This window comes from Coenobita brevimanus, chromosome 74 (genome assembly GCF_032717465.1).
Source record: "Coenobita brevimanus isolate Jiangsu-jjx chromosome 74, ASM3271746v2, whole genome shotgun sequence".
In the NCBI taxonomy this organism is placed as follows: Eukaryota; Metazoa; Arthropoda; class Malacostraca; order Decapoda; family Coenobitidae; genus Coenobita; species Coenobita brevimanus.
Window position 1 is genome coordinate 34,040,655 of NC_137027.1, and position 25,297 is coordinate 34,065,951.

The window sequence follows — 25,297 nt, forward strand, 5'->3', positions numbered from 1 at the left end:
AAAAATCTGACAAAATGCTGGCGATCAGTTGGCATGATAAGAGAATCGTCAGTGTGCTCACCACAGTTCACAAGGGGGAAATGCAAGCCACAGGGAAGGTCGACAGAAGGACTGGCGATCCTGTGATGAAGCCTGATGCTGTGATTGACTACAACGTCAATATGCGGCCGGTGGACAAGTCTGATATGATGATCGGAGAGATAGACTACCTGAGGAGGAACTGTCGCTGGTACAGGAAGGTGTTCTTGCACTTGCTTGATATGTGCATGCTGAACGCCTTCATCCTGTATAAGATCAAGAACAGGAAGCCAGCAAACTACTCTCTCTGGCGTTTTTCTAAGACTTATGTGTACCAGCTGCTTCAGCGTTTTGGGCAGGTACTGCCATCAGGTCCCAGGCGCCACTCACACACACCTCCAGACCGCCTACAGTGCCAGGACTACCTTCAGCGACACCGCCTGGAGCCACTGCCTAGCACTGCCAAGAGGGGAAAAGCACTCAGGAGGTGTCATGTGTGCACCCACACTACCAGGCAAGACAGAACATTTAGGCGCACCTCCTTGCAGTGCAAAGAGTGCAAAATTCCCCTCTGCGCTTACCCGTGTTTCTTTGATTACCACAGCCTGGCTAGATATTGAAAATAAAGGTAAGAATCTTGTAAATAATACTGAGAGTGACAGTGATACTAATGTTTAGTTTTCTTTTACGTACTGACAGTGACAGTCTGATGAGTGTAAATTAGTGTATGTAGTTGTAAAAGCACTGACAGTGACAGTGATTTCAGTGTAAATAATTTTACATAGTAATAATATAAGTATTGAGAGTGACAGTCACTCCAGTGTAAGAAGTTGAAAGCATATGTTTCTATTCTATGTTCTGACAGTGACAGTTTGGTGTGTAGAAAATATTATTTTTATAACAAATGACAGTGACACTGATGAATATGGCACTAAACTGACAGCTAGAGTGAAAGTGAGCGATAGAAATGAAGTGCGAGTGGCCGACAGGAGCGAGAATAAAGTGCCTGCCGTAAGGCAGAATAAAATCGCGCCGCGGTGGTCTTTCTCATTCCCGCTTCACAACACTGGCAGTGACAGTGATTTTTAGGACCGTAATAGTGCCAAGCGAGCCTTTGCGAAGTACTATGAAGGAAAATAATGTAGTATACGTGTTTTTAGCTGTGAAAAGGGAAATGTGTGTTCAGTGACGGGAAGATCGCCGCCTCGCTGCATGTCGGCCGTACGCTCTGTTCATTGTAGCCTTATTTTCAGTGCTCATTGTACAAATACGGATTCCAAACTACCTGTACGTTGTTGTATAAAGTGTACTGTGACAGATTGAGGCTGTGGTAGAGGGGAAACCGGGTTGCTGGAGGTGTGAAAGTGAAGACTTTGTTACCCAACTTTGCAAGTCTCCACAAGTCCTTTGGTAGTCCACAAAGGCTCAACACCTGTCTCAGGAGAAAGCTGAATGTAAGTACTATATGCCATAAAAATTTTAATGTTCTAGGGTTAATCTCTGATTTTTGGCAAATATTTTCCCACAGGTACTCAGACCCCGCTACAACCCCACCACACGGGGGGGATCGGCTGTACATGGCCGCGTTTAAGGGGTTAAATAAACATTTAAAATGATGTAGATTATTGCTTTACTCACCAGAAATGCATAGAAGTGTAGATGAATAGTTACAGGTAGGTACATCCAAGTCCAAGGGCAAGTCCAGACCAGAATAATCCTTAGATAAAGCCAAGAAAATTTTGAAAATGGAACAGAAAAATTGAAAAAAAGCTCAGAAATCTAGAAAAATTTCGCCTTGACAAATTCGGAGTACTGTATTGGGATTTTTGGATAATTGGTAGCCAGATTAGAGGAATTTTACTGTACATGTAGACAGAGAAGGATTGTGGAAGGTTTTGTGCATGTACAGTGTAGATGGTAAGCTGTTAGTTGCCGTCAAGAGTTTTTATGATGGTAGTCAGGCGTGTAAGGGTAAATGGGCATCTAAGTGAATGGCTCACGATCAGTGTGGGCACATGACAAGGTTGTGTGATGTCCCCATGGTTGTTCAGTATATATATGGATGGAGTGATGAGAGAAGTAAAGACACAAGTAATGGAGAGGGGTGGTGTTGGTAATGAATGGTGATGGATGGAATATCTCAAATTTGTTGTTTACTGATGATGCAATACTGCTTGTAAATGTGCACAAGAACTTGGTAGACTAGTGCAGAGTATTGCTTATGTCTGTGAACGTCATCTTTAAGAGTAAATGTAGAAAAGAGTAAAGTGATGGTAATTGAGAGAGAAGGTGATATCCAGTGTGAGTTCCAGAGATTGGAGAGAACCTGGAACTAGTGAGAGAGTTCAAATACCTGGGGACAGTGATTGAAATGAGAGGAAAATGTGCAGTGGAAGTAGAAAGAAGAGTAACACAAGGAAGGAAAGTAGCTGATGCTATGAAGGCCTTGATAAGAAACGGGCTTGAGTGTTGCAGGCTTACATGAAGGAGTGTTGGTGCCAGCTTTAACATATGGATGTGAGACTATGGTGTGGCATGAAAGTGAAAAGTTAGGTGTGAGAACAATGGAGGTGGGACTGGTAAGGAATGTATATGGAGTACAGAGTGTGGATAGGATACGAAATAATGTGATTCGTGAAAGATGGGGAGTGAGGATGTCTGTGGACACCAGAATCAGAGCAAGTGTACTGTGATGGTTTGGTCATGTGGAGAGAATGGATAATAATAGAAAGATGAAAAAGGTATATCTTGAGCAAATTTGAAGGAGGGAGAAGGCGAGATAGGGCAAGGAGGAGGTGGAGGGATATGGTGGATGAGTGTGTGAGGAAGAGAGGTATGGAAGTTGGTGAGGCTAGGGAACTGACAAGATTGAGCTGGCTGGATGAATGTTGCGAGAAGTGCATGATCAGGGATTTGACACCCCTTTTTAATGTGACGGTGTCCGGACTGACTCTGTTGGATACGTTTATGTGAAGCTATGGAATGTGGTGAAAGTTTTTGGCGTATCAGATAGAGCCAGGATTCCGGGGGCATGAATGATGAGTGAATGGAAGCGTGGCCCATTGGATTGGGTAAACTTGGGCTGTCTGGACATTTCTACTCCTCACCCTGCCCTAGGGTGGGAAAGGCGTTCAGGATGATGATGATGATGATATATATTATATATATAATATAAGTAGACTCTTGCTTTATTGGACTCAAGAAACTGGATTTTAGGTTTAATGGACACCACAAAGTCCACCTAAATTTTGTCAGGTATAATGAACAGTGTCTGTTAAATGGGGCACAGTGTTTCACAATAGATGTGTTTCCTACCCATTTTACTCTAGCCTGGCCTGAAAGTGCCCTCTTTCCATTGTGATCGCAGAGTTGTAATAACAGACTACAGTCATACTGTACTGGTTGAGAAGTGCTGTGACAAAGATATGAAATAAGCCGCAAAAAGGCAAAGTTATAGTCCAAGTTAGTGAAAAACGGGTTTAGTTTTCATTTTTAGTTCTATAATATGCTGTTGTACTCATTTATTTTCAATATAACAGACTGTCGCCTTTATTGGATCAGACTTTACTCCAGTTAATTTGTTATATCAAGTGTCTACTATATAAATCAAATTTTGGACAGTAGTTATAAAATAATATTATAGCCTATTCAGATGAGGCTGAGTGGCATAAAAAGTAATGTGCAGAACTTATTCAGATCTGGCGGTTAACAGTATATTTGAGTCTTAATTACTGTTCTCGTTTTAGGTGAGCTTGGTGTCATGGCAAGAGCCTGGAGAGGAGAACATATTAGAGGATGCTGGTCTGCATCATCTTTATATACTCAAGTACTCTGTGCTGGAGACCCGGGAGTCTGTAGGGAAGGTTCTTGGCCTCACTGGAGGAAACCAATCCTACCGAGAAGCCATCATTCACATCCGCCCCGCCCTTGTATGTAATTCTTTTAATGATAAAATGTTTTATTTGCATATCTGTTGTGAAAGTAATTGTTTGAAGTTGAATGTAATACTGTCATTGAAATGTTGGACTGTATATAAATTATGATAGTAAATCACATGCACTGGAGCAGTTTATGGTAAGTACCAAAGAGAAGACTGTTTATGATACTTGTACATATTTATAGGTTATTGTCAGAGAATCTATCCATCTATCTATTGCCAGATGCCTCAATCCCGTTTGGGGTGTCCACAAACAAATCGCCTCCAAGTCGCCCTGTCCCCCGCCATTTCACTGCCCTGCTCCCAACTCACACCCCCCTCTCTCATATACCTCTCCACCCCATCCCTTCATCTCATCCTCGGCCTGCCCCTCCCTCTTCCCCCCTCCACCTCATTCACATACACTCTCTTTGTCAGTCTTTCACCCTCCATCCTCTCCACATGGCCAAACCACCTCAGTGTGTTCCTCATAACGCTTCCTATCACATCCACTGAGAATGTTAGAAATAAAATCAGAGGATTAACCCATAAACTGCAACTGATGTTCTGAAATGTACTGACGGGGACTGCGGCTGATGTCTTGGGCTCCACCCCTCCCCCATCCTGCTCCTCCCCACCCACATTCTTCTTCATCCACCCCACCTCACCCTTTAACCCGCCATCATTCCTCACCCTTACCACCCTCACCCACTTCTTTCCCCTTCCCCTCCACCATCCCACCTGGTCTTCTTAGTCTGTTCCAATCTGAGTTTTCACTACCCACACCACATCCCCATTTCTCCCACTGGTGCCATAAATACAGTGGCCTAAACCTTATCGTATCGTATCATATCGTTCGTATCGTTTATAAGGGCTCCAACATGCTTGCATGTGTCAGCCTCAGTCACCTAATGGCAGCTGTCCACACTGCCCAATCTCTGGCAGCCTCCCTGTTCAGTCCTTTGTCCCTAAGGTCACACTCTATGACCTCATTCTGGGTCATTTTCAGTCTGCCTTTCACAACCCTACCCCGGACATTCACACATCTTATGTCCCACACCCAGTTGTCATCCTTTATCCTCACCACATGCTCAGTCCATGTCAGTCTACCGCTTTTCATCACAACACCAGTACACTTCAATCTCATCCTTCCTTCCAACTCTTCAATCGTAAACCAAGCCCCCCAGGCCTTGCATTCAAGGATGCACACACAAAAAAAGAAGTCTATGGTCCATCCATCATCCAATCCTACATTGCCCCACGAGGAGTGTGGGATCCCAGGGCTAGGCAAGTTGGTCCTGACATTAAGATACGAGTGACAAGCCTCACTCATCCCTGAGTGGCATTACGTGAGCAATGAACCCCAACTACCCCTTGGATATAAACGTTCACCGGCTTAGTCTATGATCTGTTTATATATCTTCCTATACCCTGATGCCCTAATCCTGCAAAGGGTGGCCGCAGACAAAACACATCCAAGTTGCTCTGTCGCCCACCATTTGACTGCCCTCCCCCCAACTCATTCCCCCGTTTCGTTTTCGTTTCGTTTTTAAAGGCTCCAACATGCTTGCACGTGTCGGCCTTGGTCACCTAATGGCGGCTCTCCACACTGCACGATCCATTGCAGCCTCCCTGTTCAGTCCCTTAACCCTAAGGTCACACTTAATGACCTCGTCCCATGGCTTTCTCGGTCTATCCCTCATAACCCCACCCCCAATATTAACACTTCTCACCTTCCTCACCCAATTATCATCTCCCATCCTCTCCAGATGTCCAAACCACCTCAATCTACCTCTCCTCATCGCAACACTCTCAACTCTTCCATCATAAACCCAGCCCCTCTAGGCCTTGGATGCAGGGATGCACTGCACATCCACCTAATCATTGTCATTTTTGTACGTCTGAGCTGGCGAATATCTTCCTCCTTCACTGCCCAGGTCTCACTACCATACAGCATTACACTCCTAACACATGCTGCATATAAAGACCTCTTAGCACGTAGGGAGAGTCCTCTCAGTGTCAGGAGAGGCAAGAGCTCCCTGAACTTCTTCCAACCACTTCTCAACCTAGCCACAGAGCTAGCTCCAGCCCCACCTCCAGCACACAACATGTCTCCCAAATAACAAAACTCTTCCACATACTCAAGAGATTCACCAGCAAGTTCAATCCTTTCACGTCTGACAATCTCCACCTGCTCACCCCGACATGCCATACACATAAAATCAGCATTATCTCGCAGTCTACCTCTGATACCACTACATCTCTTATGCACCCGTTTATCACACACACCGCACAAGATGGAATTACTTCCCACGCCCTTGTGGCAAACTGCACATGGCCACTCTCCCTCGTCTTTGACAGTACCGCCACCAACCCTAGATATCATCACTTTTGTTTTATCTGCATTTACCCTTAAACCCTTTTGCCCCATACCATCTCTCCACTTCCTAAACCTTTCCTCCACCTCCCTTTCGTTCTCTGCAATCAACACCAAATCATCAGCACACAACAACTCCCACGGGAGTCCGTTTCTAAAGTCACGTGAAAGGGCTTCAAGTACCATGATAAACAACATGGGACTCAAGACTGACCCCTGATGCACACCAACCTTCACGGGAAACTCATCACTCAAATCTCCATTCACTCTTATCTGGGTGTGAGCACCCACATACATGGCCATAACCACCCTAACCAGCCACTCCTCCAAGCCAAGCTTTCTCATTGCCCACTTCACCACCTCTCTAGGGACTCTGTCAAAGACCTTTTCCAAATCAACAAAAACAAAATAAAGATCCCTTCTCCTACCAATATAATTTTCCTGAAGCTTTCGAACCATGAATATGGCATCAGTTGTCCCCCTACCTGGCATAAACCCAAACTTCATCTCATCAGTATTCACTCTTTCTCTAATCATACCTTCTAAAACTCTCCATTACCTTCATTATCTGATCTAAAAGCTTTATACCTCTATAATTTCCTCTTTCCAGGGCATCACCCTTCCCTTTATACACATTTACAATTACACTCTTCAGCCAATCATCTGGGACAACACACTCATAAATAATCCTATTTATCCCTCATATACCTCTCAACTCCATCCCTCTACCTCATCCTCAGTCTCCCCCTCCCTATCCTTCCCTCCACTTCACCTACATACACCCTCTTAGTCAGCCTTTCATTCTCCATTCTCTCCACATGTCCAAACTACCTCAGTGTATTTCTCCTAATTTTCTCAATTTCATTTCTTCATTCGTCAACCTGTCTCTCCATGTCACTCCACATGCTCCTCTTAGGTGTCTCATTTTCCACTGCTCTCACTCTTGACTTGTTCCCATCTATCAAGGTCCGTGCCATGCTTCCATACGTCATGGTAGGGATCGCTGTACTGTCATGCAGTGACTTCTTGACTTCCATACTCACCTCTCTATTTCTCATCACTGCTTTCAGTGAACCAACATCCTTCCTTCCCTGCTGTACCCTTTCAAGCATATCATCCCCCAAACTTCCATCCTTACTCATCACACTACCCAATACTTTAATGCACTCACATTCTCCATGTCTGTGGTCCCCCCCCCCCCCAAAGCAAACCTTACTAACATAAGTTTTCTGTATTTTTTCTTTTTTTTCTTTTGTTTACTGAATTAAGTGGTGTACCTGCCATACTGAAGGTGCTTAGTAACAAAAGCAATGGGTTGGTCATGACGCCACTGTACTGGACTTCAATATGCTGGAGCTGCTAAGCTGAGGAATACGTATGCTTAAAAATTTTTACAATGAAACCTTGATTATCCAACATAATAGAGCCATCAGTATGTTTGGATACAGACAGTGTCTGGATAATGGAACAATACCCATACCACTCTGACCCTACCTACATGCACAGTACCTCTTCAGATTTTGGCAGTGTTCTTCGGTCTTTCAGTTATACATCAAAACACACCTGGGAATATCTGATATAATGCTAGATACTATGAAAACAATGCATAATTAACAACACAAAATAATCAGTGAAGAAGAAGGTTGCTAAAAGAATTTTAATAGCTTCAGTACTGTACTGTACTGTATTGTACTTACTACCCAGAGAATGGCAGACAGGCGTCATAACCTGCTAGCCTGTACAGTAGCTGGTGTCCAGTAATCCCTTGTGGCATAGTGGCTCGTGTGATCACATAACAAAAGTCGGGAAACTCCCCCTCCCCTAACTGTTGGAGCTGGATGGTGAGCGGGGATGTGTGGTACCTGTCACTGAACACAGCGTTGCCGCCCATGTCTCTATTGGACCGCCGTTTTTGCTTAGGTGGTGGGTTAGGTTTTGTTACCACTGCACGGCTTGAGAGGCTGGCAAGGCGACTATGACTGTTCGGTGAGGAGGCGAACGGCCATTTTTGGTCAACTGACAGGTTAGGCTATATTACCAGTGCGCGGCTCAAGAGGTGGGCTGGACAAATTTGACCATTCAGTGAGGAGGCGGATGACCATTTTTGCTCGGCCGGTGGGTTAGGTTCTGTTACCAGCATGTGGTTTGAGAGGCCAGCTGGGCGGCTTTGACTGTTCATTGAGGATGTGGACAGCCATTTTTGTTCAGGCGGTGGGTTAGGTCCTATTACGTGCGCGCGTCTCAAGAGGCCAGCTGGCTGACTTTGTTCGATGAGGAGGGGGATGGCCATTTTTGCTCAGCTGGTGGGCTAGGGCATATTATCAACATGCTGCCAGAGAGGCCAGCAGGTCGCTCAGCTGATTTTTTGAATTTGTAGGCTGCTCAACTGGCCATGCTGGAAATTTTGTGTTCGAATACAGACAAAGACATAACAGAGCTAAGATCTGATGTTCGGGTACGGAGCATGTCCTGATATGGGAGATCTGGATAGTTGAGGCCCTGCACGCCACAAGGGGCAAAGTGACGCATTTATGATTTTCCACAGATCACCTTCAAAATCTGATGACATAAAAATGTTCATAGAAATGTTATTTTTTAGTTTCAGTTTCTAATATTTGGACATAAGGTTCATAAGTATGCATACTTTAAGGACAGTATTTCAGAAATTTGGCACAATAGCATTTTCATTGTTAAAATTACGTCGTCAGCAGAAAAATATTTCTTGCTAGTGTCTTGCTGGACTTTGTGAGCATTTTGCAGCTTTTTTTTTTTTTCAAACCAATAAAGTATCATATTCATCCAATACTATGATAAATGTAAGTTGTTTTTTAAGGGCAACATGGAAGAAAACGGTAAAGTGCAAAACGCCACCCGAGACAAGGCGTAAGTTCCTGGGGTGCTTTGCACTCGGCAGAAGTGAGGCTAAGACTGAACAGGTAAGGCACCACCCGTGAGAAAATTAGCCGCTTTAATTGCCCGTACGTGGGTGACATAGCACATTCTGATTGGCTGGCTGGTCACTGCTGTGGGATGACATACGAATGGAGTTTACCCTTTGTGGCGTGCAACAGAACCTGCACCTCAGACCAAGTGTCAACAAGTCGCTTGGAGCACGCTTCTCACTTCAGACTTTCACCCTTATGACACTAATTGGACTTGAGCAAAGTGACTTTGCACAGTCATGGGATAGTGTTTGAGGGAGCAGCTGGTGGAAAACAACAGGATTCAGCTGGTATGGCAGTTTACCTCTTGTGGTGTGCAGGGCCTCAATTAAGGGATTACTGCACTTTTTCTTGTCCCCTATTAGGAACCAAGGGATATGGGTGGGGGGAGATTTTGAGAAACTTGTTTTTTGCACAGAGAGCATATCATATTTTCCCCCGTCCTGGAGTTTATGAGTTAAAAGGCAATTTTGTAAATGTAAGATGAGAAAATTAAAAGACTTGTTTATTTAAGAGGAATATGTATGAAATCAGTGGCTTAATCTTCTCAGTAGAGAGGAATAATTCTTTACTAAATGCAGTACTTTTCTAACAATACACAGCACAGTAGATAGTATCCCATAGGGCAGCAGAAAAATTGACTGTTGACTTATTGTTTCATGATACAGGAAGGGAAATAAATGTGAAAGAGCTGGGGGTTGAGAGTAATCCTGTTTTGGCTTGAGTACTGTCTGCGACACTTTACAACCCACAGTGTTTTTATGAGCTACAGACATACATTGTATGTCCAGTGCCACAGTCTAGTTTGAGGTTTTTTCTGAAGCATCATATTTTACCTTAATTTATGTCCTGAAAGTACAGTTTACCATTTAAACATTGGATCCATCCCACCCATATAGTTTTGTGTTTCACTACTGTCAACCATGTACTGTACCATAGCATTTTGAAATGTAGTGTAGCACATTTTCATTGTGTTGAGATATTGCTCATACATGTGTTGAGCTGTTGTTCGTTGGTAATTTTTTCTTTTTCTTTTTTCAGGAGAAATTTGATGAAAAATTTTGTTCTGACATGCGCTGGGTGAGTACAAATGATATATTGTAGTACATTAAGAAAAAAATTATTCACTTTTCATGCTTTCACCAAGCCTGATTTTCTCAGTAAAGCTGTTAATCAAAATTGAAACACTATTCACATACCATGCCACTGTTCAGTATTAAGTGGTTAGAGTGAACAGTGAAGAACCAGACTGCCTAGGGAACAACTAGTACTACTAGTACAGTGAAGAACCATGTTTGATGCAACTCACGCTAGCCCTGATCACATTATATCACTTGTTTTTTCTGATTTTCTGTGGGCCATCATTTATTGCATGTGAGACTTTTCAAAGATCATTTACAGCAATGACCATGAAAGCCTGAGTTCCATGTACGATAGATATTGTTGTTCATTTTCTGTTTTCATACCAAGTAAAATACTGTTATGTATACAGTATATATATATATATATATATATATATATATATATATATATATATGTATGTATATATATATGTATATACAGCCACCGCAAATTGACTTAGGACCTCCCACCACAAGCTGTTAAAAAACACAAATCATATTATATCACAATGTTTGTTCATGAAATGCCACTCATTAATATGAAATCATGTTTCCCTTGTTTTTCAGGACCAGTTGGATGCGTTTTGACATGGAATCACTTAGATCTCTAAAGTAATCTAAGGACATTTCTTTGCACCAAACATTAATTTTGTCAGTTCAGTCTTGAGGTTGTCCAGATTGGGTGTCTTCTTCTCTGCCATGATTTCCTTCATATTTGCCCAACAGTTTTCTATCGGATTTAGATCCAGTTGAGGACCTCAATCCGATTATCCTGAAGCCATTTTGTCACCTTCTTTGACTTGTGACATGGAACTGAATCGTGCATGAAAAAGTCACACCCATGAATAGCAAAAAAGTTTAACAAATGATCTTTCAGAACTTGAATGTACAGACCACCATTCATCATCAAGTTCTTAGGAAGAAAGTAGAGGCCTTCCCTTCCCATTTCACCTGATTGTGGATGCTTAACAGTCGGGACCGTGTAAGCAGGGTCATATCGACTACAGGAGGCAGGGCAATGAAACTTGGCAGAAAGCACCTGAAACACTTGAAATGTGCTTTCATCGGAAAACAACTTTTCTCCACTCGTCCGATGTCCATTGAGCATACTTCTTGGCAAACTGAATGTGCTGCTTCTTCATGTGGTCAGTGAGATGCAGTTTCTTGGCTGTGGTGCGACTTGGCAAACCCAGCTCCTTCTGCAAGTGGTGTTGGATAGTTTGAACTGAGACATCTTGTAACGGCTGGGGATGCATTCTCTTCAATTCTGCTGCTGTCAGTCGAGGATTCTTGATTACTTCCCTCTTCAGAAGCATATCTTTACCTCTGGAAGTCGTCCTCTTCTTTCCACCATCATGCTTGTGCTCTGGTATGACATCAGGTGGCTGGCTGCGCGCTGCAGCAAGAATCTTCATGAAGGTACTTATGTGCATCCAGTACGTTCACAAATCGTGATGATAGGGACTTTATCCTGCCTCCATGCAATGATACAGACCCTCTCATCCCTTGAGCAATATTTTCCAGGCATGACAACTCGACTCTAGGAAAATAACAGGGCAAACAGTCATGCTTACGAAAAAAGAGGGAGGTGCAAGCTCGAAGTGACAGGAACATATACTCCCACTCTCGCTTCTGGGCAAGCACTGACGTACTGAGTGTTTCACCACCTCCTGCCAACACCAGAGGAGTTGCCAGTTACTTCTTGCCCAAAAAATTCACTCGGTAGAGGTGGAAACACAAAACACAGACAGACAACTCTCCCACAGCAATTCTGTGTGTGTAGGTCCTAAGTCAATTTGTGGTGGGTGTGTATATATATATATATATATATATATCATCCAGCCATCCATCATTTACTCCTATGTCGTCCCACGAAGAGCATTGGAGCCGAGGGCTGGGCAGGTTGGCCGCGACATTTAAGATGAGAGTGACCAGCCTCACTCATCCGAGAGGCATTACATGAGCATTAAACCCACCTCCCCCATGGATTTAAACCTGCACCGGCTCAATCGGATTAGAGCACCTTAATTTCCAACTAAACCACCAGGTGCCATAATATGGACATATGGTTACCACCCAGTGTGGTAAATGTTTTCCTGGTTGTCACTCAGTGTAGTCACTCATAGGCAGAAGGAAGAAGAAAGAATGAACGAAAGAAAGACGAGGGAATGTAAAGTCACCCGTAGGCAGAAGGAAGAGGAAATAAGAAATATATATATATATATATATATACATACACACACACACATACAGTAAGACCTTAATATAACGGACTTCAGTAGACCAGAATTCGCTTTTATCGATATTGAGAAGCTCCTGGAGTAAATTCCTATATATCGGTAAAAGGCAGATAAAGCCAGAAGCAATGCAGACTAACTGACCACCTCAGCAATGTTCACCACAATAAGGTAAATAAAGGGTATGTCTGCTAGTGTACAGTACAGTATCATTATATTTATTATACCAGTTAATTATTGTAGTGAAGGTATAATACAGTTCAGTACTGCAGTGGTAATGAAAATAGTTTAAAAACCATTGGTGTGATCTGGACTACAGTAATGTCTGATATATCTGAAAAAGTCAGGATTAGCAGGGGGAAGTCCGAATGTCGCTTTTATCGGAATTTTGCTTTTTTCGGAATGGCTTGGGCCCCAATTAGTCTGTTATGGTGAAGTCTTACTGTATATATACAGTATATGTGTGTGTGTGTGTATATATATATGTATGTAATTATATATGAATATACATATCATCATCATCATCATCATCATCATCCGGACCTCCTTTCCCACCCTAGGGCAGGGTGAGGAGTAGCAACGTCTAGACAGCCCAAATTTGCCCAATCCAATGGACTATGCTTCCATTCATTCATGGTTCAAGCCACTGGAATCCTGGATCTATCTGATACGCCAAAAACATTCACCACGTTCTGTAGCCGTGTACAAACGTATCTGATTGGGTCAATCCTGATGTTGTTAGTTAAGAAGGGGTGCCATATCCCTAATCATGTGATTCTTCTCACAAAATTCATCCAGCCAGCTTGATATCTTGTCAGTCCCCTAGCCTCACTGGCTTCCAAACCTCTCTGTCTCACACACTTATCCACCATGTTCTTTCACATTCTTCTGGGCCTACTCTACCTCCTCCCTTCTTCAAATTTGCTCAGATATACATTTTTCACCACTCTGTTATTATCCATTCTCTCCACATGATCGTACCATCTTAGTACACACTCTTCGATTCTGGTGTCCTCAGACTTCCTCACTTCTCGTCTTTTACGAATCACGTTACAAAGTAATCCTTCTAATATCCGAACGTCCCCACTAACCGGACATAATCGTCCCGGGATCCAACATTCCCAAAATGGTCTTTGGGGGGGGGGGGAATAAAAAAAAAAAAAAAATAAGGGGGGGGGACGAAATTTTCCCGTCTGTAATTTGAACTTGCTGCGCACGGCGCGGGACAGCTTTGTTGTGGCGCGTCATTCCTCCGACGTCCAATAGAGTGCTGCTGCATCCCCCTCACTTTCCGCCTGTCTCTCGCAACGAGTGCACGCTCGTCGTCATGGCTGCCCACGTGCTCGCTTTTGTGGTGGTTCCTTGCTTGCTGCAGGCACTCCTGCTGCTCTCGGTCCTCTTATTAGTGTGTGTGATGATGGCCCCGCCGCCTGAGAAGAGGAAGAGAGTGGTGTTGACTCTGGAGAAGAAACGGGAGATATTGGAGAAAGTAGATGCGGGGTGGTCTTCTTCCCGCATCCTCCGCGAGTTCAACTTGGCCTGATCTACTTTGTTCGCTATCAAGAGATCCCGAGACAAACTCATGCAGTACACGGCTGACTTCTCGTTGAGAAGCAAACGCAACGTAGAGAGGAAGGTGATGTTTACTCCCAAGTTTGCTGAAATCGACCGCTCCACGTTGATTTGGCATCGACAGCAACGTGCTGCTGGTGTGATGGTACGTGGAACGGAGCTGAAGGCTGCTGCTGAGAAGTTTGCCAGGCTTCACGACGCCCTAGACTTCAAGGCATCTGAGAGTTGGCTCTTCGCGTTCAAGTTACGGCATGGCCTTACCAACTGTAAAGCTCATGGCGAAGCTTTGGACGCTAATGAGGATGGAGTTGACGAGTTTCGGCACATGGTGAAGGGCTTGATCAACAGGGAGGGCCCCACTCTCGGTCAAGTCTACAATGCTGACGAAACTGGTTTATTCTATTGTTCTTTGCCAACGAACACTCTAGCCGAGGAGACGGAGAAGCGTGTACCTGGCTGCAAGCTCTCCAAGCAACGGATATCTGCTTTGTGTTGTGCCAATGCTAACGGCATGCACCAGTTTAAGCCCGTTATTGTTGGCCGTGCAAAGCAGCCTCGGTGTCTTCGTGAGGTGATGGATGTCCTTCCTGTCGTCTGGTACCATTCTTTCAAGGCATGGTTTACAGCCCAGATCTTCAAAGACTGGTTCCACTGCCACATCGTCAAGGAGGTCATCAGTTACCAGACGAAGACACTGGGAATCCTGCGCGACCAGGTAAAGGCCCTCCTTCTCCTCGACAATGCACCTGCCCACCCGTTCGACAAGGACTTGGTGGCTGAGAATGGCCAGATTAGGTGCATGTTTCTGCCACCTAATACGACTGCTCTCATCCAACCAATGGACCAAGGAGTGATCGTGGCAACAAAGCGCCTATACCGCCGGATGTTCCTGGACAAGGTGATGGTTGTTCTTGAGGACGAGGACAAGCGCAGGGAGGGACTAGGCACGCGAGGCCAACGGACTTTGGAAAACCTTCGCCGCTACAGCATCAAGTCTGCAATCTACAACTGGGCCAGTGCATGGAAGGAAGTCCCTGTCAAGACTAAAAAATGGTTGGTCTCGTCTGCTTCTCGAAACGGATGTGGAGTACAATTTTCTAGGGTTTGAGCTGGATGACTTCCATGCACGGCTACGTACGCATGGCGACGATGTTGATGTGGACGATGTGCGTGAGTGGTTGGATGACGACAAGGGCGATCCTGGGTATCAGACATTGTCTGGTATCGAGATCGCGTCTTCAATTGCAGGTGTCAGTACCCAGCTTGAAGATTCTAACGAGGACGGCGACGATGATGCGGACTTCTCGCAGCATGACACTACTCCAGCCATCCCCAAGCTGAGCGCACTCCAGGAACACCTAGAGTTCGTTCTCGACTACCTGGAACACCCGTACTGCGACAGGGAGATGGGGCCCTTGGGACTTGTGGAGGAAGTGCGTGCTTTCAGGCAGCACATCATCAATCATCAGAATCGTCGTTCCTTGCGTCAATCAATGATTGACAGTTTTTTCAGGCCCGTGACCCCTGCTGTGCCCAGCCCTGGCTCCACTCCGTTGCCTCCCCAAGACAGGCCCTCATGCTCCTAGCCACAGCCCAACACATCAACCACGGTTGAGTCATCGCTCGACGTGAGATTGCGTCTATCTTCAGAGTCGTCTGCAGTGGGTACGCCATCACCACGACCCAGCGACGCACCCCTAGGTCACCTGCCAGTGATACTCTTGGACTCTGACATTGATTAAACTGCAAGAACTTCTCCACTAGACCACACGGGAATTTACAGTGTTGTGCAGTGAAAAAAACAGTGTGTTGTGTTAAGGATGTACAGTTGTGAGTGAAAAGACTAATTTGGAACAAAATTTAACGTAAATAGACTTGTTTGTTTTTGCTTTAGAAAATGATTAGAAGAGTGGGAAAAGTTAAAGTGCAGAATGCAACACTTAGTAAGTTACAGTGGAGCATAAGTTAGACAAGAGTGCGCACTGTGAAGAGAACGGACTTCTGAATGCGATTGACTAAGTTCAGTGCAAGACTTCATGAACAGTGTACTGGAAGTGCTTCAGGAAATCCTTCTTACTGTCAGAGTCCGAGAGGAGGCGGTTATTCATCAAGATGGCCATGGACTTGCTGTAAGTAGGCAGAATGTTTCATACTATACTTTTTTCCATACTATACTTACCTCAAACACCTCATTTCACTCTTTAATGTCCTTCATTGGTGTGAATAGGGTGTTAGGAGCTATGCATGTGCAGTAGGAAGGTGTTTTTCTGAGTTAGGCTAGGTTAGGGTCCATAAGTACCAGTCCAGGAGCCAGTAACCTGAATGTTTAATATTGTATGAACCTACCTCTAAACCCTCATTTTATGGTTCTTTTGCATTTATTTCAGTCATTTATGTGCCTTATTGATGTGATTTGGGTCTTAAATAGGTGCTATGCATGTCCAGAGGGAGTTGTATAGGTTTTTCTCTGAGTTAGGGTCCATAAGTACAAGTCCATAAGCTGGGACCCAATATCCGGACAGGACCACTATCCGGACCTACCTATGGCCCTATTACGTCGGATATTGGAGGGATTACTGTATTTCGTATCCTATCTACTGTCTGTACAGGTAAGCCCTTAATTCACGCGAGGGTTAGGTTCCCAGACCCTTCACGTATGTGGTAAATTCGCGTATATGTTCTGCCCTTGTGTGCACATAATTACGCATGTCTATTAAGTATATTACATCTGAATAATACAGTTTATGCACTACATACACTTTATAAACTAGCATAAAGTATGAAAAACAACAAAAATGTAAGAAATTTAACACTGAAACCTGACAAGCACAGGCGTAGGTGTAGACACTTCAGCAGCCTGGTGCACAAGCCCTCACTGCCTCCCATATGCTACATTCTGCCTTCTTTATTGTATGAACAGTTGACTCATTCACCCCAAACATGCGGTTCCAAGACAATTCACAGGTTCCAAGACAATTCACAGGCGTAGGTGGAGACACTTTAGGCAGTGTGGAGCACAAGCCCTCACTGTCTCCCGTATGCTAAGTTCTCCTTCTTTATTGTATGAACAGTTGACTCACCCCAAACATACGATTCTGAGACATTTCACCATCAAGTCAATTCACCGTCAAAACATGGACAATTCCCCATCATTCTATTAATATACTTATTATTGATTAATTAATACTTTAATAACTAATTTTCAGGGGGATTTTATAACTCATATAAGTAAAAAACTAATGTACTGTACTTGCTAAATAAACTGGTATGTAAATAAATGACGTGGAATCGTCCTGACGGAGAATTGTCGCCGACATTCCTCCCTGAAGTTTGACCAACACTTTAACTTTCTCTGTCAGCAACATCACTTTACTAGTTCGTTTTGGTGTGTTACCACATGCATCACTAGCACTATGCTTAGGCCCCATGTTGGCAGACAAGGCAAGCAATCATTGGAAGGCAGAAAAATAAGCCACAAATAACGATTGGCCAGTCATGCATGGTTCGACCGTCGGATTCAAACTGACTGTGATGGGTGGTAGACCGACCTCCCACACACACACACACACACACACACACACACACACATGTATGCACACGGGCAGCAGGTAGGCATTTTTATATTTTATTTATTTCTCTTGTATATTAAAATTATTTATTTGACGACCCAGGACCGGACAAAGGACTTGGTAATGAGTACATGGAATGTAAGAGGAGCGAATGATGAGGTGAAAGAGAGAGAGATTGTCCAGGTGCTTGAGGGTGCGAAAGTGGATGTATGTGGAATAACTGAAACAAAATGGAGAGGAGAAAGTGTGAGAGAATGGGAGTATGGATGGGGTATATGTGCAGGAGTAGATGAGAATGAGAGGGCAAAGGAAGGAGTGTGTATAGTTGTGAGTAAAAGATGGAAGAAGAGCATAAGACAGTATGGATCAGTTGGGTCAAGGATTGTGTGGGTAAAGTTGAAAGTTGGAATACAAATGTGGGCGATTGTGTGTGTGTATGCGCCAACGCAAGATCGTGCTAGAAGAGTGAGAGAAGAGTTCTGGACAAATGTGGAAGTGTGCATGGAAAAGTTTGGAAGGAATGAGAGAGTGTTTTTGATTGGTGATATGAATGGTAAAGTTGGTAATATGAAGGTGGATGGAATAGTTGGTGAGTGGGGTGTGCCTGCCGAGATAGATGAGAATGGGAGTGCGTTAGTGGACATTTGTGCTGGGAGGGGGTTGGTGATAGCCAATACCCTCTTCAGGCATAAAATGATCCACAGGTATACATGGCGAGTGATGAGAAGGGTGGGTGGTGAACTGAATGAAAGGAAGGCAATGATTGATTATGTATGTGTGGATGAAAGGATGCGAAGATGTGTAAAGGATGCAAGAGTGTATAGAGGTTGGGGGAGTGGACTTTCTGACCACTACTTGGTGGTGGCCAGAATTAGGATGCAAGTGAGATGGAGGAATAGAAGAAGGGAAAGATGAGAGGAAGGAGTAGTTGCAAGGAGAGTGGAAAGGTTACAAGAGGATGAGAAAAAGGCAGAGTATAAGAGTGAAGTGGAGGAACGATTGGGCAAATATGTATTGGAGCAGATGGGAGACGTGGAAGGTGTGTAAGATATTTACAGAAGAAATATGTGCAGCATGTGATGTGGTGTGTGGAAGGAAGAGAAGGCGGAGGGGGGTGCAAGGAACAGCGTGGTGGACTGAAGAGGTGAAAAAGGCTGTGGCACAAAAGAAGAAAGCATACAATGAATGGGTGAGAAATAGGGGCGTGGAAGAAGTTGAGAGGCGGAAGAGAGAGTTATATGTGGAAAGGAAGAGAGAGGTGAAAAGATTAGTAAGAGAGAGTAAGAAGAGAGTGGATGAGGAATTTGGAAGGAATTTGAGTGTAAAGTGGAGGGACTGTAAGAAAATGTTCTGGAGAGAAGTGAAAAGAGTAAGACAGGGTGGAAGTGAAGTTAGCAGGGGAGTGAAAGATAAAAATGGTAGATTACTAGTGGAGAAGGGAGAAAAAGTGAGCAGATGGAGAGAACACTTTAAGGAATTGTTGAACGTAGAGGATGGAAGTAATGCGAGTATAAGTGGCTGGGGAATGGCTGGGAGAAGGAGGGAGGTGAGAAGACAGGAAGAAATCAGTAGGATAGAAGTTGTGGAAGCAATGAAGAAAGTTAAATCAGGGAAAGCCCCAGGAATTGATGGAGTGTGTGGTGAAATGCTGAAGCATGGGGGAGAGATAGTAGTAGAATGGATGTGGAAGATGTGCAGATTGGCCTGGGAGGAAGGTAGAGTCCCGGAGGATTGGAAGTCAGGTATAATTATTCCCTTGTACAAAGGAAAAGGGGAAAAAGAAGTGTGTGGTAATCATAGGGGCATTTGTCTTCTTAGTATAATAGGAAAAGTGTATGGTAGGATACTTATAGACAGAGTTAGAGAAAGAACAGAGAAATTAGTTGGAGAAGAACAGGGAGGCTTTAGGAAGGGAAGAGGTTGTGTAGATCAGATATTCATTCTTAGATCTTTAGTGGAAAAGTTTCTAGAGAAGGGAAAGAAGTTGTATGCGGCTTTCATGGATTTGGAGAAAGCATATGACAGGGTGGATAGACAAGGATTGTGGAAAGTGTTAAGAATATATGGAGTAGATGGGAAGTTGTTGAATGCTGTGAAGAGTATGTACGATGGTGCGAAGGCTGCAGTGCGTGTGGATGGTGAACTAAGTGAATTTTTCTCTTTGAAAGTTGGTTTGAAACAGGGATGTGTCATGTCTCCATGGTTGTTCAATCTGTACATGGATGGGGTAATAAAAGAGGTACAAGGTAGGGTAGTGGATGTTGGAGTGGCCCTGGTGAGAGAGGATAGTGTTTGGAAACTCCCTGTACTGTTGTTTGCAGATGATACTGTGTTGTTGAGTGAAGACGAAGGGGAGCTGCAAGGCTTGGTGGATGAGTTTGAGAGAGTGTGTAAGAAACGGAACCTAAAGGTGAATGTAGGGAAGAGTAAAGTGATGGTCTTTGAGAGAGGTGAAGTTAGTGAATGTACAGCGAGGTTAGATGGTGAGGAATTGGAAAATGTGAGTACGTTTAAGTATTTGGGTAGTGTGATGAGTAAGGATGGAGGTTTGGAGGGTGAAGTGCTTGAAAGGGTACAGCAGGGAAGAAAGGTTGCTGGTTCCTTGAAAGCAGTGATAAGAAACAGGGAAGTGAGCATGGAAGTGAAAAAGTTACTACATGACAGTATTGTGATACCAACTCTAACGTACGGAAGTGAAGCTTGGACATTGTTGGAAGGACACAAGTCAAGAGTGAGAGCAGTGGAAATGAGTTATTTAAGAGGAGCCTGGGGAGTCACGTGGAGAGACAGGCTGACGAATGAGGATATAAAGGAGCGTTGTGGTGTGGATGTGGATGTGATAGGAAGCGTTATGAGGAACACACTGAGGTGGTTTGGCCATGTGGAGAGGATGGAGGGTGAGAGACTGACGAAGAGAGTGTATGTGAGTGAGGTGGAGGGGGGAAGAGGGAGGGGGAGGCCGAGGATGAGATGGTGGGATGGGGTGGAGAGGTATATGAGAGAGGGGGGTGTGAGTTGGGAGCAGGGCAGTGAAATGGCGGGGGACAGGGCGACTTGGAGGCGATTTGTTTGTGGCCACCCCAAACGGGATTGAGGCGTCTGGCAATAGATAGATAGATAGATAGTATATTAAAATTATTTATTTGAATACTATAATTTTATGTTTTAATTATTGTACGAAAAATTCGTGGATAACCGAAATCGTGTGAAAAAAGTTCGCGTGAATTAAAGGCTTACTCCACAAACATTCCTCAGTAGTCCCATCTCCACTCCTCCCACTTTTGACTTTTCATTTTCATCCCACACCATAGTCTCACATCCATATGTTAAACTGTTTGTAGAGTAAGGAGGGCATTAGAATTTGAGAAGTGTGAATGTCAGGGGTAAGAAGAAAAGAAAAAAATAATGAGACAAGGCCATAGAGTGTGACCTTAGGGCTAAGGGACTGAATAGGGAGGCTGCCAGAGATCAAGCAATGTGGAAAGCTGCCATTAGGCGATGAAGGCTGATGCATGTAGGCATATTGGAACCATTATAAATGATACAGTATGACATTACAGTGAGCTTACTCATGTATATTGAAAGGATACTGAACTGTGCAGGGAATACTTTTTATCTGATCGCTAAGTACATGGCTAGTATATCTCCACTGATTGATAAACACGCTTGTTTTGCCACAGCACGGCAATTTCCCTTTAGAGAAGGTGTATGTTTTGTGCATTTAAAGGGAAAAACAAAAGTTTGGATTATAGCTTCTGCTTGTGAGGTGGCACTGATGTTTTGTAGGCTTGAATCGTGTCCATATCTCTTTGGTGAGAGGTAGGATTGAGATGTTTATGATGGTAATGATGATGGTGATGATGATGAGGTAAATTATACAGATGTTATTGTGTACCTCTTCTTTGCCTTTTGGTGACTCTACACTGAGTGACAAGCCAAATAGTTTCCTGTACACCAAGAAACCATTTTCTATGCTGAGTGGTAACCATATAACCAAATTACAGTGCCTATAGTCGCGGCGCGCGACTCTGAGGTGGTTGTTATCGTGCCCTGGCAACATACCATTCAAAAGTGCGTCTGATTTAGTGTATAATATGAGACGTATGTGATTCGTGTATGATATGTTCGTTTATAATAATATTCGTGCATAATATATTCATGCATAATAATATGATTCATGTATAGTATGATATGAAATCGGACACACATTTTGAATGATTGGTTGCCAAGGTACGATAATGACAACCTCAGAGTCGTGGGCCTCGACTATAGTGGTTTAGTGGGCAGTTACGGCACTCCAGTCGAATTGAGCCTGTGCAGATTTTTGTCCAAATGGTGGTTGGGGTGTTTTTTTTTTTCAAGAATACTCCCCCAGTATCCCTGCTTGTTGTAAAAGGCGACTAAAAGGGTTGGCGGAGGGTTAGTGCCCCTCCCCGGAAAACAACTAACTAAAAAAACAAACAATAAGCCTCGGACAAGGACTGACCAAACGATGATGACCAAGGACCGGACAAAGGACATGGTTATTGGAACCTGGAATGTAAGGGGAGCGAATGATGAGGTGAAAGAGAGAGAGATTGTCCAGGTGCTTGAGGGTGCAAAAGTGGATGTATGTGGAATAACTGAAACAAAATGGAGAGGAGAAAATGTGAGAGAATGGGAGTATGGATGGGGTATATGTGCAGGAGTAGATGAGAATGAGAGGGCAAAAGAAGGAGTATGTATAGTTGTGAGTAAAAGATGGAAGAGGAGCGTAAGACAGTATGGATCAGTTGGGTCAAGGATTGTGTGGGTAAAGTTGAAAGTTGGAATACAAATGTGGGTGATTGTGTGTGTTTGTATGCGCCAATGCAAGATCGTGGTAGAAGAGTGAGAGAAGAGTTCTGGACAGATGTAGAAGTGTGCATGGATAAGTTTGGAAGGAATGAGAGAGTGTTTTTGATTGGTGATATGAATGGTAAAGTTGGGAATGTGAAGGTGGATGGAATAGTTGGTGAGTGGTGTGTGCCTGCTGAGATAGATGAGAATGGGAGTGCGTTAGTGGACTTTTGTGCTGGGAGGGGGTTGGTGATAGCCAATACCCTCTTCAGGCATAAAATGATCCACAGGTATACATGGCGAGTGATGAGAAGGATGGGTGGTGAACTGAATGAAAGGAAGGCAATGATTGATTATGTGTGTGTGGATGAAAGGATGCGAAGATGTGTAATGGATGCAAGAGTTTATAGAGGTTGGGGGGTGGACTTTCTGACCACTACTTGGTGGTGGCCAGAATTAGAATTCAAGTGAGATGGAGGAATAGAAGAAGGGAAAGACGAGAGGAAGGAGTAGTTGCAAGGAGAGTGGAAAGGTTACAAGAGGATGAGAAAAAGGCAGAGTATAAGAGTGAAGTGGAGGAACGATTGGGCAAATATGAATTGGAACAGATGGGAGACGTGGAAGGTGTGTGCAGGATATTTACAGAAGAAATATGTGCAGCATGTGATGTGGTGTGTGGAAGGAAGAGAAGACGGAGGGGGGTGCAAGGAACAGCGTGGTGGACTGAAGAGGTGAAACAGGCTGTGGCACAAAAGAAGAAAGCATACAATGAATGGATGAGAAACAGGGGCGTGGAAGAAGCTGAGAGGCGGAAGAGAGAGTTATATGTAGAAAGAAAGAGAGAGGTGAAAAGATTAGTAAGAGAGAGTAAGAAGAGAGTGGATGAGGAATTTGGAAGGAATTTGAGTGTAAAGTGGAGGGATTGTAAGAATATGTTCTGGAAAGAGGTGAAAAGAGTAAGACAGGGTGGAAGTGAAGTTAGCAGGGGAGTGAAAGATAAAAATGGTAGATTACTAGTGGAGAAGGGAGAAAAAGTGAGCAGATGGAGAGAACACTTTAAGGATTTGTTGAATGTAGAGGATGGAAGTAATGCGAGTATAAGTGGCTGGGGAATGGCTGGGAGAAGGAGGGAGGTGAGAAGACAGGAAGAAATCAGTAGGATAGAAGTTGTGGAAGCAATGAAGAAAGTTAAATCGGGGAAAGCCCCAGGAATTGATGGAGTGTGTGGTGAAATGCTGAAGCATGGGGGAGAGATAGTAGTAGAATGCATGTGGAAGATGTGCAGATTGGCCTGGGAGGAAGGTAGAGTCCCGGAGGATTGGAAGTCAGGTATAATTATTCCCTTGTACAAAGGAAAAGGGGAAAAAGAAGTGTGTGGTAATCATAGGGGCATTTGTATAATAGGAAAAGTGTATGGTAGGATACTTATTGACAGAGTTAGAGAAAGAACAGAGAAATTAGTTGGAGAAGAACAGGGAGGCTTTAGGAAGGGAAGAGGTTGTGTAGATCAGATATTCATTCTTAGATCTTTAGTGGAAAAGTTTCTAGAGAAGGGAAAGAAGTTGTATGCGGCTTTCATGGATTTGGAGAAAGCATATGACAGGGTGGATAGACAAGGATTGTGGAAAGTGTTAAGAATATATGGAGTAGATGGGAAGTTGTTGAATGCTGTGAAGAGTATGTACGATGGTGTGAAGGCTGCAGTGCGTGTGAATGGTGAACTAAGTGAATTTTTCTCTTTGGAGGTTGGGTTGAAACAGGGATGTGTCATGTCTCCATGGTTGTTCAATCTGTACTTGGATGGGGTAATAAAAGAGGTACAAGGTAGGGTAGTAGATGTTGGAGTGGCCCTGAAGAGAGAGGATAGTGTTCGGAAACTCCCTGTACTGTTGTTTGCAGATGATACTGTGTTGTTGAGTGAAGACGAAGGGGAGCTGCAAGGCTTGGTAGATGAGTTTGGGAGAGTGTGTAAGAAATGGAATCTAAAGGTGAATGTAGGGAAGAGTAAAGTGATGGTCTTTGAGAGAGGTGAAGTCAGTGAATGTACAGCAAGGTTGGATGGTGAGGAATTGGAAAATGTGAGTACGTTTAAGTATTTGGGTAGTGTGATGAGTAAGGATGGAGGTTTGGAGGGTGAAGTGCTTGAAAGGGTACAGCAGGGAAGAAAGGTTGCTGGTTCTTTGAAAGCAGTGATAAGAAAGAGGGAAGTGAGCATGGAAGTGAAAAAGTTACTACATGACAGTATTGTGATACCAACTCTAACGTACGGAAGCGAAGCTTGGACGTTGTTGGAAGGACACAAGTCAAGAGTGAGAGCAGTGGATATGAGTTATTTAAGAGGAGCCTGTGGAGTCACATGGAGAGACAGGCTGACGAATGAGGATATAAAAGAGCGTTGTGGTGTGGATGTGGATGTGATAGGAAGCGTTATGAGGAACACACTGAGGTGGTTTGGCCATGTGGAGAGGATGGAGGGTGAAAGACTGACGAAGAGAGTGTATGTGAGTGAGGTGGAGGGGGGAAGAGGGAGGGGGAGGCCGAGGATGAGATGGAGGGATGGGGTGGAGAGGTATATGAGAGAGGGGGGTGTGAGTTGGGAGCAGGGCAGTGAAATGGCGGGGGACAGGGCGACTTGGAGGCGATTTGTTTGTGGCCACCCCAAACGGGACTGAGGCGTCTGGCAATAGATAGATAGACTTTATACCATACAGTACAGTCAGACCACGC

At 44.1% G+C, this 25,297-nt stretch overlaps 1 protein-coding gene across 1 annotated transcript in view; it reads left to right on the top strand.

Annotated features, from left to right (window-relative positions):
- The window catches only part of LOC145407821 (uncharacterized), a 262,418-nt gene that overhangs the window by 19,230 nt on the left and 217,891 nt on the right, over nucleotides 1-25,297 (top strand). The window contains exon 4 of the mRNA XM_080278678.1: nucleotides 3,765-3,947. Coding sequence (XP_080134804.1) covers nucleotides 3,765-3,947 — 183 coding nt within the window. The remainder of the gene's footprint in view (nucleotides 1-3,764; nucleotides 3,948-25,297) is intronic.